Source organism: Trichomycterus rosablanca, chromosome 13 (assembly GCF_030014385.1).
Source record: "Trichomycterus rosablanca isolate fTriRos1 chromosome 13, fTriRos1.hap1, whole genome shotgun sequence".
Taxonomy (NCBI): Eukaryota; Metazoa; Chordata; class Actinopteri; order Siluriformes; family Trichomycteridae; genus Trichomycterus; species Trichomycterus rosablanca.
The window spans coordinates 7,324,634-7,341,295 of record NC_086000.1 but is presented as its reverse complement, the minus strand read 5'-3'; the positions used below and the strand labels follow the sequence as shown (position 1 = coordinate 7,341,295).

General features: G+C 41.2%; 1 protein-coding gene across 1 annotated transcript in view; it reads left to right on the top strand.

Annotated features, from left to right (window-relative positions):
• Window positions 1-16,662, top strand: part of LOC134325657 (formin-like) — a 102,310-nt gene that overhangs the window by 55,966 nt on the left and 29,682 nt on the right. The window contains exons 8-13 of the mRNA XM_063007903.1: window positions 1,563-1,624; window positions 1,950-2,038; window positions 5,287-5,416; window positions 6,848-6,994; window positions 8,717-8,776; window positions 8,877-8,997. Of these exons, the coding sequence (XP_062863973.1) occupies window positions 1,563-1,624; window positions 1,950-2,038; window positions 5,287-5,416; window positions 6,848-6,994; window positions 8,717-8,776; window positions 8,877-8,997 (609 nt within the window). The remainder of the gene's footprint in view (window positions 1-1,562; window positions 1,625-1,949; window positions 2,039-5,286; window positions 5,417-6,847; window positions 6,995-8,716; window positions 8,777-8,876; window positions 8,998-16,662) is intronic.

Sequence of the window (16,662 nt, the reverse complement as noted above, 5' to 3'; positions counted from 1 at the left end):
AGCAGACTAGAGCAGGGGTGCCCAGCACATTGATCGTGATCTACCAGTCGATCGCACAGTGCACTCTGGTAGATCGCGCCTCATTCAAACAGGTCAATGTGATTGACATGAAATGTGGCCACTGTTTCTTTAATTTGCAGTTTGTAACCATAGCTACGCCTCAGCCCGCCTAAAGCACTGCGAATCTAGAAAGTTTTCATTCATCAGTAGTCAGTTTGCGCCATTTAAAAAAAAATTTCTTTTGTAACCTACACTGTTTGTGAAGATGAGTGCGAGATGAGTGCACAACCAAGAACAAAGAAACCAAAAACGGTTCGTTTCGAGCAATAACACTGCAAAGATGGCAGTTTCGTTCATACGTGGAAGAAACTAACAGAGAATATTCAGATCTCATGTTACCTATAGAAATTTTAACCCTACAATCTGACATTTATATGAAGTCAAGGGTCTCTGCTGGACAATTTTGGAACTTGCTGGCTGAGGAATAATATCCACACATAGCATTTTTGGATCAACCTACTTGTGTGAATCAGCCTAAATATTGGTCTACCCTTACTGATGAACACTTGGAAGCCTGATTGAGAGTTGGCATCAGCAGCTATTGTCCAGACTACTTAACCATGTCTGACACCATTCAGTACAAATCATTAGAATAAGGTTAGTGTGATTTTTCAGTCACTTGTCCTATAATGCTAAATATCAATATAGGCAAATGATGTGCATTTAATAAAAGCTACAAAGCGTTCTTGAAAAATGATGAGGCCAACTTTAAAAATTAGATTGCGATTGGGCGGGACTAAGCCGGAAGGGGTCTCTCCCCCGACACTGCTGCACTGCACTCGTCAAAGTGCAGGTGGATAAGATGCATACGGCATGCTGCCCACGTGTCAGAGGGGTCATGGGTTAGCTTTGTTCTCCTCAATCAGAGCAGGGATCGGCATTGGTGGAGAGGAAGCATGACGCAATCGGGCAATTGGACGTGCTAAAAAAGGAGAAAAAGGGGAGAAAATGCATAAAAGAAAATAATAATTAAAAAAATTTGATTGCAATGACCTGTCAACTGAAATAGTGGATCTCGAGCCATGTAAGTGTGGTCACCCCTGGACTAGAGCAACTCCATGTTAACGCCAATGGTTTGGAAATGAGATGTCCGACAAGTTCTGGGTTTGTAGATGTACTCACATGTGTTGCTTTAACTAGACATGTGAGCTTGCTGTGGTAAAACGAAAGTTAAAAGTAACTATTCCTGGATTATTTTGATACTGTGAACTTTTCTTTCTGTTCTGAAGAAAAATAAAAGTTTGGACATCCCTGTTCACCTAGATTTTGTAGTTTATTACACAATTAAGTCAGTAACAGCATATTAGAGAGCAGCACTGCTATCTAATGAACCCAGCTGAAAATGCTCATGTTCATGCTCAGGAAGAGCATTGCGTGTAAATGTGCACAGAGGAAAGTGTTCATGCATTCCAAAAGCACAGCCTAGTGCTAATGATTACAGCTAGTTGGCTTTCGTTATGTCTGTTTACCAGAGCTTGTAATAACGCCATTTACTGTTGCAGCTGTTCTGACCGTGGATCACTCCATCGTGGATCTGGAGACCATTGAGGCTCTGTATGAAAATGTAAGTCTCTTTTTTAACAAGGAGCTGTTTTATAATCAATTTGTTAGTAAAAAATGTGAAGAGATTTTTGCTGTATCTACATAGTTTGTTTTAAACAATCCTTGGCAAGACTGAAGGAATTTTAGAGCCTTTTAAAAACTCTTAAATACGCTACTTTCATAAAATACGTCTTTATTATTGTGGAACAGTAAAACATAATTAACTCAAGTCATTATGTCTTGTGATTTTTTTATGATCTCCCTGATTTGGCTTTTGTAATTATTAGCCATTATTATAGCCTGTGTTTTGCCAGTAACTGCCAGTAACTGTTCTCACTTATTTACAGAGGGGTCAAAATGACGAACTGGAAAAGATCAAGAAATATTACGAGACGTCGAAAGAGGACGAAGTCAAGCTACTGGACAAGCCTGAACAGTTCGTCAATTTTTACGAGGACCTTTATGATCAGTGTTCTTTAAAGCATTCTATATGAATCATGAATTACCTCACATATTATTCTTCACTGCACGTCATACCATTTACACGTACACTACATGACCAAAAGTATGTGGACAGCTCTGGTGCCGAAGCAACCAAATGCACTAGCACAACGGTCCCCAACCTTTTTTACACCACGGAACGGTTTCATATAAGATATAATTTCACGGACCGGCGGGGGTGTGGGGATTTGAAAAAGAATAACTATTGAATGGAAAATCAGTGTGAATCCTGAGCTTTTTTGCTGCAGTGAGACACTGCTCCCACCTAGTGGTGATTGGAGACAATAACACCCCGAAGAGTATTGGAAATAGAATTGCTCGTGTAGCGATCTGTAATTATTTATTCTTTTTGTGCGGCCCGGTAATCCGTGGGACCACTGCACTAGCACACCACTTTAGAGTGTTTGAACTCACAGAGTGTTTAAACCTGACCGGGCATATGCACACAAACAGTTGGCAAGTGTTTCAGGGAAGGACGGTCTGATGGGGTCTCTTTCTACTGCCGCTGCGATATGCAAACTCTGGGACTGGTCCGGGTTCCTGCACAGGTTCTGGTGGGGGGTTTGTCACGTGGAGCTTAGTGTGTGATCCGTATGTGATACGGACACATGTCAGCGGGGATATGTGGCAAGCCACCTCTCATTGATTAGGTCAGTGGTCATGCAAGCAGCAGTGGATTCAAAATTGGGAACTGGAAATGACTGGAGCTTAGTGTGACTGGAGCTCAGTCCATTTGTGATACGGCTCTGTGTGGGAACCCAACACTGGTAGTGAATAAGCAGATCAGACACATGTCCGAGGGGGCGTGTGGTGATCTGCCCCTCGTTGATTAGATCAGGGCCATGCAAGCAGCAGTGGATTCAAAATTGGGAACTGGAAATGACTAGATTGAGAGATAAAGGGGAAAGATCCAAAAAAAGAAAAGAAAGATCAAGCACACAGTGATTTTCTGGAGTAATGAATCATGTCTTAACATCTGGATGTCTGATGGATAGATATGTGTTTGGCAGCTGTGAGGAAAACAGTGCTTGCCAACCTAGTGCCAACTATAAAGTTTAATGAAAAAGGAATAATGATCTGGGCTGTTTCAGATGGTTTGGGCTGAAGAAGAAATAAAATTCTTTATGATGCAGCTATAATGACATTGTAAAGATTTTTCTTTTGTTCTAGACTTTGTGGCAACAGTTTGGAAAACACGTTCCTATTTTAATTGGTCAGATCTCCAGTGTCCATAAAGAAGTGATTTGATACGTTTCCTTTAACAAACATAACAGCTTTCAAAACCTACAAGAAGTGCAATGTCAATGGTGAGCAACAACTCTGTCCTCACACATTCCCACTGCTGCCACATGCCCAGCACCCCTGCTAGCTGAGAAGGGCAGCAGGCTAGGACACACTTTTTCTGTCGCATGTAATGCCACCACATCAATTTTTACATCAAACAATGTCCGATTTTTACAGATTCTCAAAGTGACAGCTTTAGCAGTCTCTATTGACCCTCCCTTAGACGCGACCAGTTGTGTATGAAGTGTGCCCCACTAGTGATGGGCTGGTGCATTAGACTCCTCATTACCTGACCTCATTTATGTACTTGTGACTAAATGGATGCAAATCCATGCTGTCATGTTCCAAACACTAGTGGAAAGCCTTCTCAAGAAATGTAGCCTATATTATAGCAGTGGCATGTACCAGCTTCATATAATTACCATGGATTTAGAATAAGAGGTTTAGCAATGTAGTTTATAAATTTACTTTTACGGCATTTAGCAGATGCTTTTATTCAAAGCGACTTACAGTTGTGACAGTATACAGTCTAAGCAATTGAGGGTTGGGGCCTTGCTCAAGGGCCCAACATTGGCAACCTGGCAGTTGTGGGGCTTGAACCATCAACCTTTTTATTACTAGTCCAGTACTTATAACATTAAAACCACCTCCTTGTTTCTACACTCGTTGTCCATTTTATCAGCTCCACTTACCACATAGAAGCACTTTGTAGTTCTACAATTACTGACTGTAGTCCATCTGTTTCTCTGCATGCTTTGTTAGCCCCTTTTCATGCTGTTCTTCACTGATCAAGACTCTCCCAGGACCACTACAGAGCAGGTATTATTTGGGCGGTGGATCATTCTCAGCACTGCAGTGACACTGACATGGTGGTGGTGTGTTAGTGTGTGTTGTGCTGGTATGGTTGGATCAGACACAGCAATGCTGGACTGAGAATAGTCCACCAACCAAAAACATCCAGCCAACAGCGCCCCGTGGGCAGCGTCCTGTGACCACTGATGAAGGTCTAGAAGATGACCAACTCAAACAGCAGCAATAGATGAGCGATCGTCTCTGACTTCACATCTACAATGTGGACCAACTAGGTAGGAGTGTCTAATAGAGTGGACACGGTATTTAAAAACTTCAGCAGTGCTGCTGTGTCTGAGCCACTCATACCAGCACAACACACACTAACACACCACCACCATGTCAGTGTCACTGCAGTGATGAGAATGATCCACCACCTAAATAATACCTGCTCTGTGGGGGTCCTGGGAGAGTCCTGACCATTGAAGAACAGCATGAACGTGGGCTAACAAAGCATGTAGAGCTAATAAAATGGACATTGCGTGTAGAAACAAGGAGGTGGTTTTAATGTTATGGCTGATCAGTGTATGTCCACTTGTACACGGATGCCTGACTATGAGCTTGTTGGACATTCCATGTCAAATCTATGGGCTTAAATACAGAGTTGTAGCTGTAACTGCCTCCACTCCACTTTGGTGTGTTTGAAATGTAAGCATTTGTGAGGTCAGGTACAGACGTTAGAGAAGAATCAACACGATCAACATTTCAGTTCATCTCAGAGGTGTTTACTTATGTTTAGGGATCTCTGGGCTTTGTGCAGGCCACACAAAACCCGTCAAGTCGTATCCTAATGGACCTGATCTGGCACAGTTTTATTCTGTACTGCATACCTTTCTTTATACAATTGATATTATACACCTGTTGGCATTAAGTGGGGCTGAAACACTTAAGTACTAGGACGAGTGTCTACATACTTTTGGCCATAACATGTATACTGGTATATTGATAAATCTGGTATATAGACAAACCAACATGATGTATTTATCTCAGTATGCAAGCTAAAACAAAGGATCCTTGTTCTTATATACATATTTTATCATCTCTTGAAAGGTTTCTGTACGAGCTGTCACAGATTCCAGATTTTGCTGGCCGAGCTAGCTGCATCATTTTTCAGGCAACCTTTTTGGACTGTATATCCTCCATCCATGGCAAAGTAGAGATCATGTCCACTGTGTGTAAGGTATGTACCTCCAGCCAGGACTACCAGATTTTAATGCCAATATCATAGTTTATACAGTATTTAATGTAATGGTTTAAATCGCACATTATATCAACAGCAGTTGTTTTTTTTAATGTAGCAAGTAACACAGGTTCTAAAACTGTGGTAAAATACAAATAAAAAAAATAAAGGCTTGATATAGTTATTTAATTTAAAATACATAACACAGGTTTAACTTTGATAGTCTTACCTTTTTAATGTAAATATATGATAACTGCTAGTTTGATGCCTGCAACACATTCCAAAACAGTTGACACAGGGCAGTGTAAGTCTGGGAAGTTTATGGAATGATCAAAGAACTGTTAGTGAACTTTTCACTGGTAAATAAGTAAATAGTTAACAGACTTTTGTGAAGACTTGTGTGAAACAGCTGTCAACACACAACTGCAAAGAAATATAGAGATCACCCTCTACAGTCCATAGCATTATTAACAGTTTCAGAAGTGGGCTCACATGGGCTTACAATACTATAGAAAACCCTTGTAGGTAAACATAGATAATCGCTGCATCTACAGCAGGTGCAGGTGCTAGACATACCTGTCTGCAGTCCAGACAATTTACCCATTAAAAACCTGTGGTGCATTATGAAGCCAATACTGTTGGGCTGATAAAAGGTTTTATCAAGCATAAATGGGGAAAATATTTCGAGCTCATAACTACACCGATTAGGCATATCATTATGACTACCTTCCTAATATTGTGCTGGTCCCCCTTTAGCTGCCAAAACAGCCCTGCAACCGTGATGCACTGTGTATTCTGACACCTTTCTATCAGAACCAGCATTACCTTCTTCTGCAATTTGAGCTACAGTAGCTCGTCTGTTGGATCGGACCACACACGCCAGCCTTCACTCCCCACGTGCATCAATGAGCCTTGGCCACCCATGACCCTGTCGCCGGTTTACCACTGTTCCTTCCTTGGACCACTTTTCATAGATACTGACCACTGCAGCCCGGGAACACGCCATAAGAAATGCAGTTTTGGAGATGATTTGACCCAGTCGTCTAGCCATCACAATTTGGCCCTTGTCAAACTCACTCAAATCCTCACCCATTTTTCCTGCTTCTAACACATCAACTTTGAGGATAAAATGTTCACTTGCTGCATAATATATCCCACCCACTAACAGGTGCCGTGATGAGATAATCAGTGTTGTTCACTTTACCTGTCAGTGGTCATAATGTTATGCGTGGTCGCAACGATAAACATGGAATATGTTAAAGCCATTCAATTTAGAATAAGCATAAGTAAGAAAACAGTGGTTACAACATTAAATATCTTGTATTTGATTAAATAATTGTTAAATCAATGCTTTGTGTTTTTATTTACATTGTTACATTGATTTTTTTTTATTGAGTTGCATTTTATACATGTGTTTGTGTAACTCTACAGCGACTCCTGGAGGGCAACAGCCTCAAAGACATAGTCGGTCTTGTCTTAGCCTTTGGAAATTACATGAATGGTGGAAACAGGACTAGAGGCCAGGCTGACGGTTTTGGCCTAGAAATTCTTCCTAAGTTGAAGGACGTTAAAAGCAGGGTATGCACACAACCTCACACAACCTTATTTTGCTTTTTTTTTTTTTTTTCTCCCAGTTTAGTCATATCCAATTACCCGATTGCATTACACTTCCTCACTACTGATGCTGATCCCCACTGCTGATTGAGGAACGCGAGTCACATGCCCCCTTCGAAACGTGTGTAGTAGCCGACTGCAGTTTTTCACCTGCACGAGGCGAGTTTATTTGTGGATCAGCTTTGAGTACAGAAAGCCACACCCTGTCCACATTATTCCTCGACTCTGTACAGGCGCCATCTGTCAGCCAGCAGAGGTCGTAATTGCATCAGTTATAAGGTCCCCTCGAATCGGTGAGTTCAAAATGTCAGCTCTGGTGTTCTAGGGCGTTTTACCACTGTGCCACCTGAGCGACTCAATGCCTAATAATGCCTATTATGCTGTCAAAACAGATCTGACCTGCCTAGACATGGACTCCACAAGACATTGAGTACTATGGTATCTGGTACCAGGTGGATTTCCCTACAGTGCATCCTTATGTCATCTCTTTTGCAAGTAAACGATGCACTTGTTCCAAGCCGTCCACATGATTTAGGAGAAAATAATTAATTGGAATTAGCATGTGCACTTTGATTGGCCTGTGTTGTGACACGTTCACTCTATCATCATTATTAAAATCTGCATTTAAGTTGATCCATACCAGACTCAATAGCCTTAACATTCTCTGGCATTGAGTCTTGGCCTGTTGGCAGGTCAGTAAGTAGACATCATGGCTGCCTGTGAGCACCACTTGCTGTTTCTGAGTTGTCCCCAATCAAATTCATTAAGGGTTGGTTTCCCAGACAGGGATTAAGGCTAGTCCAGGACTACATTTTGCTTTAAATGGAGAATCTCCATTAAAAATGCTGTGTAGTCTAGGACTAGGCTTAATCCCTGTCTGTGAAACCAACCCTAAATCCTTTATGGCAGCACATTTAGACTACAGAATCATGTCCATCTTTCCTGTCACTAATGGCCTACAGGTGGCATGGAGGTAAAGAAGACAATCTTTGGTAGCCAGTTTAATCAGACTGTGCTGCACCTGGGAGAGCCCTTTAAATATGGTTCTTGTTGGGCTATTGCTGTATGGCTCACTGATTTTGCTTGGTATTATGTCTGTGCCTCAGTCACACCTGCATGCTTAGCGAGGCTGGCATCTTAAGTGTCCTCCTGCTCAGATGTCAGCACTTTTTTTTTACTGAGGAGCTCTGTATACGCCAGCCGGCATTTAAAAAGGACCAGAGCAACAATTCTTAACTGACACATCTTGCAACCAGTGTGGATTTGTCTGTTGGGTTCTGGTCAAAAAGGTGGTGGTTACAGAAAAAGATAAAAAATGCAGATATCTCAGCTAGCGAAAACAAAAGCAGAGCAAGCAGATGTCAATGCGTCATGAGAACAGTATTTAAAGGGCTCTCCCAGGTGCAGCGCATTACCACTGATGAGTCACTAATGAGAATTGAAGGAGAATTAAAACAAGAGATGATTTTGTATAAATCCAGCTTATAAGTACAAACAAAGCACTTGTACAGTGATGGCTTTCACCTGCAATCAGGCTGAACGCAGAGCAGTGACTGATGTGTGCTTATAAATGATGTCATTAATGTATCTTCTTGTTTCCTTTAGTGATACTTGAGGTATGATTGTTGCAAACTGCAGGCAATATTATGTGTACCGCTGCATCAAACTATTCATTTCCATTTACAGGATAATAACATCAGTCTGGTGGATTATGTGGTGTCGTACTATCTACGTAACCTAGATAAGGTACTTCTACTGATCAGTAAATTCTGAATCGTGAAAAAACTAATTATTATTTGTACTCAAGCTGTTAAGTACTTACATATAGTGGATATTTTTGTCCCAGGACGCAGGGACGGACAAAAGCATTTTCCCACTGCCAGAACCTCAGGATTTATTCCTTGCTGCTCAAGTCAAGTTTGAAGATCTTACAAAAGATATGCGAAAGCTGAAGAAAGATCTCACAGGTAAGATGCTTGGGGGCAGTTACTATTTATCAAATGGGGCTTGGATATATCAGCACTGGCTCGGTATTATTATTGTTTAGATTTAAGTTTTATGTTTCCATTTGATATACTTTGGGTTTTTTATCTGATAGGTTTTAGATTTGTCAGTTTCTGCTCTGATTTGTTTTTTTCCAGTGAAGGAAAATCTTAATGCTTTAAAATACCAATACATTTTGGAAACTTGTATGGTCTCTTCATTTGCTTATGTACACCGATCAGCCATAACATTAAAACCACCTTCTTGTTTCTACACTCACTGTCTATTTTATCAGCTCCACTTACCATATAAAAGCACTTTGTAGTTCTACAATTACTGACTGTAGTCCATCTGTTTCTCTGCATGCTTTGTTAGCCCCCTTTCATGCTGTTCTTCAATGGCCAGGACCCCCACAGGACCACTACAGAGCAGGTATTAATTGGGTGGTGGATCATTCTCAGCACTGCAGTGACACTGACATGGTGGTGGTGTGTTAGTGTGTGTTGTGCTGGTATGAGTGGATAAGAGACAGCAATGCTGATGGAGTTTTAAACACTTCACTGTCACTGCTGGACTACTTAATACCTGCTCTGTGGTGGTCCTGTGGGGGTCTTGACCACTGAAGAACAGGGTGAAAGCAGGCTAAAAAAGTATGTAGAGAAACAAATGTACTACAGTCAGTAATTGTAGAACTACAAAGTACTTCTATATGGTAAGTGGAGCTGATAAAATGGACAGTGGAGGTAGAAACAAGAAGATGGTTTTAATGTTATGGCTAATCAGTGTATATACTTATTGTATTGTGTAATTACTGGCTAATCAGTGTATTTACCACGCCTTGTGCAGTATCAAATCATATGTTCCTACTTAATTCTTTTTTGATTTTTTTACTGGAGCCAAACAGTGTGCTAAAACATTTTGACCATAAGGTAATTTTAGAGTTAAGATATGAGCTTAAGAGGACTGTGTGTGTGTTTAACGGGGCTTTAACCATCTACCGTCTACTACTCTCACAGCTCTATAAGCAGCCGGGAGGTTTAGGGTCATTCTCCCACCACTCCTCAGTGTCTGTGATTATTTAAATCAACCAATAATACGACACATGAAACCAATTAGCTCTGTTCTCTCTTCTCTCTCCTCTGTTCACAAATCACTGTTAAAAAAGCCTGATCCTCACTGACCTGCGGGGAAAAATACAAAGTCCCCTACAAAAAAGCTGCCTGCCTACTTTGAGGTGTCTGTCAGTCATTTATTAGGAGGAAAATAGAAGACTTGGAGACAATAAATACAACACACAGACCTTGGCATTTGATCTGGGCCGCAACGAAAAAATAAAACTTTAAACGCCTCACCTTCAGGTCCTTGGGGGATTGGCACAGAATCATAAGACTAAAACTTCACCGCTTTGAAAAGGAGAACCATCAACTTATTTATCTTTTATCCTCACCATGAGCCGACCGGGGTAAATATTTACACGGTGCTATCATGAACCAGGCTAAAGAGAGCACGTGTTCTTAATTAACACACTGGTAATGTGCGCCTGAGATTCTGGTACTGAGTATGATTTAGTGCATGAGCTGCACATGTGGAAGAAGGTTCTTTTCCATGTTGTCTCCTCCGAGGGCAGTGATGTTTTAATATGGCCTGATCGTCTATTTCCACTGTCTTTGATATGTCATCATGTGTTAATAGAAGAGTTCACAGAAGTGCACCTCTCTCACTATTGCAGATGCATTGTGTATGTGCATTGCTGATTAATAAAACATTGACATTCACTACAGATGGAAAAACTGTCCGATAATTAGAAGTTTCACAATCAGGAGGAAGAAATACATTATTTCTGAATTCCTCTTACATTTACATTTTCGACATTTAGCAGACGCTCTTATCCAGAGTGACTTACAGCAGTGCTTCCATAGTGAACATTACCTTACTCTGGTTTAAGTGGACAAAAGGCAAAGAAAAATCTGCTGTAACACTGTTAGAATTTTAATTTTTGAAAGAAAGAAATAAGAGCGTTAGTTAGTAAGTACATGTCAGCTTAAGTGCTTAGTAAAGAGGTGATGAAGGTTTTTAATCATCTTTTGAAGACAGCGAGAGACTCAGATGTTCGGACAGACAGAGGAAGCTCGTTCCACCACTTGGGTGCAAGTACAGAGAAGAGCCTTGTTGCTTGTCTTCCTCCAATTCTGGGTGGAAGATCAAGTCGAGCGAGACTAGTGGCTCGAAGTTTGTGTGGTACAGAGTGGGGCTTGATTAGACCACGAAGGTAGCTTGGGGCTGGTCCATTTTTGGCTTTGTATGCGAGCATCAGTGCTTTAAACTGAATGCAGGCATCTACAGAATGCCAGTGAAGAGAACGCATCAGTGGTGTGATGTGGCAGTGTTTAGGTTGGTTAAAAACCAGGCGAGCAGCTGCATTTTGAATAAGTTGCAAGGGTTTAATAGTGGACATATGAGCACCTGCCAGGATGGAGTTGCAGTAGTCCAACCGTGAGATTACAAGTGACTGGACCAGAATCTGAGTAGCTTCCATGGAGAGAAATGGCCGATGTTGTAGAGGAGGAACCGGCACGATCTCGTCATGTTGGCTACATGACAATAGAAGGTCAGCTGGTTATCCAGGTCATTGTCACTGCAGTGCTGAGAATGATCCACCACCTAAATAATACCTGCTCTGTGGGGGTCCTGATCATTGAAGAACAGGGTGAAAGCAGTCTAAAAAAGTATGTAGAGAAACAGATGGACTACAGTCAGTAATTGTAGAACTACAAAGTGCTTCTATATGGTAAGTGGAGCTGATAAAATGGACAGTGAGTGTAGAAACAAGGAGGTGGTTTTAATGTTATGGCTGATCGGTGTATGTGTATGTATTAATATTAATACTGTAATAAATTACACTAACTCATTTCCGCTGGGTTCCAGGGTTTAAATCCCAAGCGGTGCTATCGGTCAGTCGGTGGTCTACATAAAGACATTAGTAGTTATGTCTAAGCGAGGCCTGAGGCTTCGAGATGGATTGGCATCCTGTCCATATGTATTACTGTATTGCGCTCAGTGATTCAGATGAAAATGGATTCAGTGGTATTCAATACATGAAAATGAAAAAGTAAAAATGAATGAATTTGCTGCTCAGGTGGCGCAGCGGTAAAATACGCTAGCACACCAGAGCTGGGATTTCGAACACATCGTATCGAATCTCAGCTCTGCCATCCGGCTGGGCTGGGCGGCCACATGAATTACAATTATCTGTTGTTCAGGGGTGGGATGAGTCGGACCAGGGTTCCTCATAACTGGTGCAATTACGACCTCTGCTGGCTGATTGATGGCACCTGCGCAGAGTTGGGGAGTAATGCTGATCAGGGTGTGTCTCTCCGTGCACAAGGCTGATCCGCATATGAACTCGCCACGTGCAGGTGAAAAGAGGCAGTCGGTACTGCTCACATGTCGGAGGGGGCGAAGCTCCTCAGTCAGCAGTGGAGGGTTGCAAAGCGCAACCAGGGTAATCGGATGCAATCGGATTTATTATTATTGACTTTATTAATATAGGTAACACACAGCAGTACAGAAGAATCAGGATTTCTTGTCACTGACTGCAATTGTATTTTTTTTATTAAAGCAGAAATACATACAGCAGCTTTAAATAGTAGAAAAGTAGGAGGAGAGATGGTAAGAGAACAGGGCACAGGAGCCTGGGCGCTAAATGTCTGTGTTTTTAAGACCTCACGGGACTCTCCATTCTGCTTTTGCAGCACCCGTGGTTTGGAACATGGCTTGGTGCAGGGTCAGGTCACAGGGTCGGTGTTAGGGTCAAAGAACATGGCAGAGCCTTCAGACACACTGACTGGCTTTCCCTTCTGTTTTTTTTACTACAGCTGAAACTTGGTCATCTGCTTTTGATTTTTTTAAAGATGGATAGCAGACCGTCTCTTATTCTTTCTCTCTCTTCTTAGCCCTTTTTAAACCATTGTAGATATAACTGGAAAATCTGGAAAATGTGCAGAACTCAAAGACTGGAAGTGGAAGTGGGGATTGAACCCAGCTCCCCATAGCCCTCTCTTCTGGAAATTCTTTTTTACACGCTTTACATTTTTTGTAGTGTGTCTGTGGTAATTCGTGCCCATTTAGTCAACGGAGCATTTAAAATGAGACGCTAATGTTGTATGAGAAAGCCTGACTTGCAATCAGTGTTACAATTCAACTTAAAAGGGTTCAATGAGGTTGAGGTTAGGGATCGGGAGGCTTGAAGGCTAGAGATGGAAGATTTGCAGAATGCTTAAAGTGGATGTCCTTACTCTATACAGCTCTCTGTTAGTGGGTAAAAAGATGCGGCACACTGATAGCATGTAATGCCAGTCTAGCACCTGCACTCTCTTACTTCAAACCCATATTCCAGTAATGTGCAGAATGGGGACTAGCATTGGTAAAACTGTCTAGATATATCCGAGGGTCCTTTACACACTGAGATTCCTTCAGATTCTCTAAAACCTTTAATTATAAACTGTGGAAGGTACATTTCTTAAACTGCTTCAACTGCTGGACTGATGTCACAGGTAGGTCAACTATTAGGAAATAGCATATATTTATAAATTAAAATTAAAGCAATAGTAGTTGATTAAGTTAAACCTTAGATATCTATTATTTGTATTACAGATATAATAGACATTTTCAAATTCATTTTTATAGTTTGCTTACTGTCCCAACTTTTATAGAAATTGTGGTCTCTGTAAGAATCTCTTGCTGACTGGTATAAAGAAGCAGCTGGCAGCAGATGTGTGCTATGTGCACTTTCACTTTCACATGCAAGGGTACCATGAAAGGAGGAGTTTGATATATCCTGATGGGAACAATGCAAAGGGGGAAGAAATTATAATTTCAACAAAATTAATCAGTTATTACTTTTGACACCACTGTATATTATGTGCATTTTGAAAATCAAGTCATTGGCAGCTAACCCAACACTGCTGTTATGTGGGTTCGAATCACTGTGGTGCTATTGGCTGGCTGGGCATCTACACATGTCCTACGATCGATTGCCATCTAGTCCAGGGTGTTCCTACCTTGCGTCCAGTGCAACCACATTCCTAACCAGGATAAAGCAGTTGTCATCATGCCAATCCTAATGCTGTAAATTTAAGGTGCTGTATTTTTTTCTCTGGCTGTAATCGTGTGTCAGACAACTGTTTTAGAGGCAAGGCTTCTTTATAAAGTGGGTACCTACATATCTTAATAAAAAGCAAAATAAGATAGAGAAGATAGAGATGTAGCAGTTCTGGTTTTACAAAGTGGTGAACAAATGAACAAATGGTTAATGCTGTATAAAAGAATTACAGCTTGTTTCCAAATGTAGTGATGTTTCTTTGAAACCCAAAATGAAATGCTTCTGATGTTGGTGTCTGTCTGTGCCAGCGTGAGATATGTTTTATAGACACATTGTTTTTCTTCTTGATTTATCACATCAAAGCACATGTAGAACAAAACAGGTAAAGAGAAAATAGCTCAGCCTGATCTACGTATGTGCTGTTTGGTCAGCCACATTGTCTGTATCATCTGTAGTGATGGGTAAAACCCACATAGACTGTTTGTTGAGTTGGAGACAATGCTATTTACAGTCAAGCCAGAAAGTCTGCGCACCCCTTTCACCTTCTTCACTTTTTATTACATTACAGACTCATTCTATGTATAATAGATTGAGTTCTTTTTTTGCCTCAAACATCTACACACAATCTGAGTGGATCAGACACAGCAGCACTGCTGGAGTTTTTAAATACCGTGTCCACTCACTGTCCACTCTATTAGAAAGTCCTACCTAGTTGGTCCACCTTGTAGATGTAAAGTCAGAGACGATCGCTCATCTATTGCTGCTGTTTGAGTTGGTCATCTTCTAGACCTTCATCAGTGGTCACAGGACGCTGCCCGCGGGGCGCTGTTGGCTGGGTGTTTTTGGTTGGTGGACTATTCACAGTCCAGCAGTGACAGTGAGGTGTTTAAAAACTCCAGCAGCACTGCTGTGTCTGATCCACTCATACCAGCACAACACACACTAACACATCACCACCATGTCAGTGTAACTGCAGTGCTGAGAATGATCCACCACCTAAATAATACCTGTTCTGTAGTGGTCCTGTGGGGGTCCTGACCATTGAAGAACAGGGTGAGAGCAGGCTTCTATATGGTAAGTGGAGCTTATAAAATGGACAGTGAGTGTAGAAACCAGGAGGTGGTTTTAATGTTATGGCTGATCGGTGTATATTGTGTAATCAATTGAGGGTTAAGGTCCTTGATCAAGGGCCGAACAGTTGCAACCTGGCAGGGATGGGGCTTGAACCAGCAACCTTTTGATTACTAGTCCTGTACAACTGCCCTTATTTTTGCCTAGAAGCTCTAGAAGATTTTTTTCACATAAAACTGATTAAGCACATAAGAACAGAAGTAGATTTAGCCAACATTAACTCTGTAAACTGGTTTCAGGACTCAAGAACTGAATAATATTCATATACCAATGATAGAAAGTCTGATGGTTTGTCTAAATTACAGTATGTCTAACACTGTCTTTTTTATTTTAGCCTAGACAACATAATTTTTTATCTCAAAAACTTAACAGTCTTCGATGATAAAAGAGCCACACACACACACACACACACAGTTGTCATGTTTTGGAAAATCTTTCAGGAGTGGAGACTTTTTCTGGCCCGGCGCTCCAGGATTATTTATATGCCATCCGGTGGATCATTTCCATTGCAGCACAGCCAAAGAATTTCAGCAGATAATCCTCAATTATATACAACCCCCGTGCACTGTCAGAGCTCCATATAAATGCCAGTTATTACCTTCTGGCACATAAATCAGCCTCGGCCTCTTTCTACCCCGCTGCACAGTCAGCTATCTGTAGCAGCGACCACAGGACACTGGGTTCGCAGAGCTACGCTTTGTAGCAATTGTTTAAAGTAGTAGTATTAAAACACACATTAGGATTAAGTACTATGTTAGACTTAATTTTAAGATTTTAGGATCACAAAAGAACTTCTCTTATCATCTCTTATAATCTGTTTCTGATCCAAGATTAGATGGTCCAGTTTATAATATGTTGGTGATCTACAGAACTACAGATATAAAAAAATTCTGTATATCTGTGAGTTACAGTTTGATTCCTAATGTTAAACTGTAACATCACATATCTGATCATGTTCAGGTTATTCTGCAATTAGGACTGATGATTGATGGCGCCTGCGAATCAAGAGAGGAGAAAAGAGTGCTGTCAGGGTGTGTCTCTCCGTACACAATGCTGAGCTGCACTGCACTCGTCAAAGTGTAGGTGATAAGATGCATACGGCATGCTGCCCACGTGTCGGAGGGGGCGTGGGTTAGCTTCGTTCTCCTCAATCTGAGCAGGGATCAGCATTGGTGGAGAGGAAGCATGACACATTCGGGCAATTGGATGTGCTAAAAGGGAGAAAAAGGGGGGGAAATGCATAAACTCTATATATATATATATATATATATATATATATATATATATATATATACGTATATATATATATATACTGTATATATATATAAATAAAAAAGAAGGCAGCTGGGGATCATACTGGAGACTATTTTGCTTTTGGATTTTGACTTTGATTCGGTCCTGTTGGTTTGACTCTGTC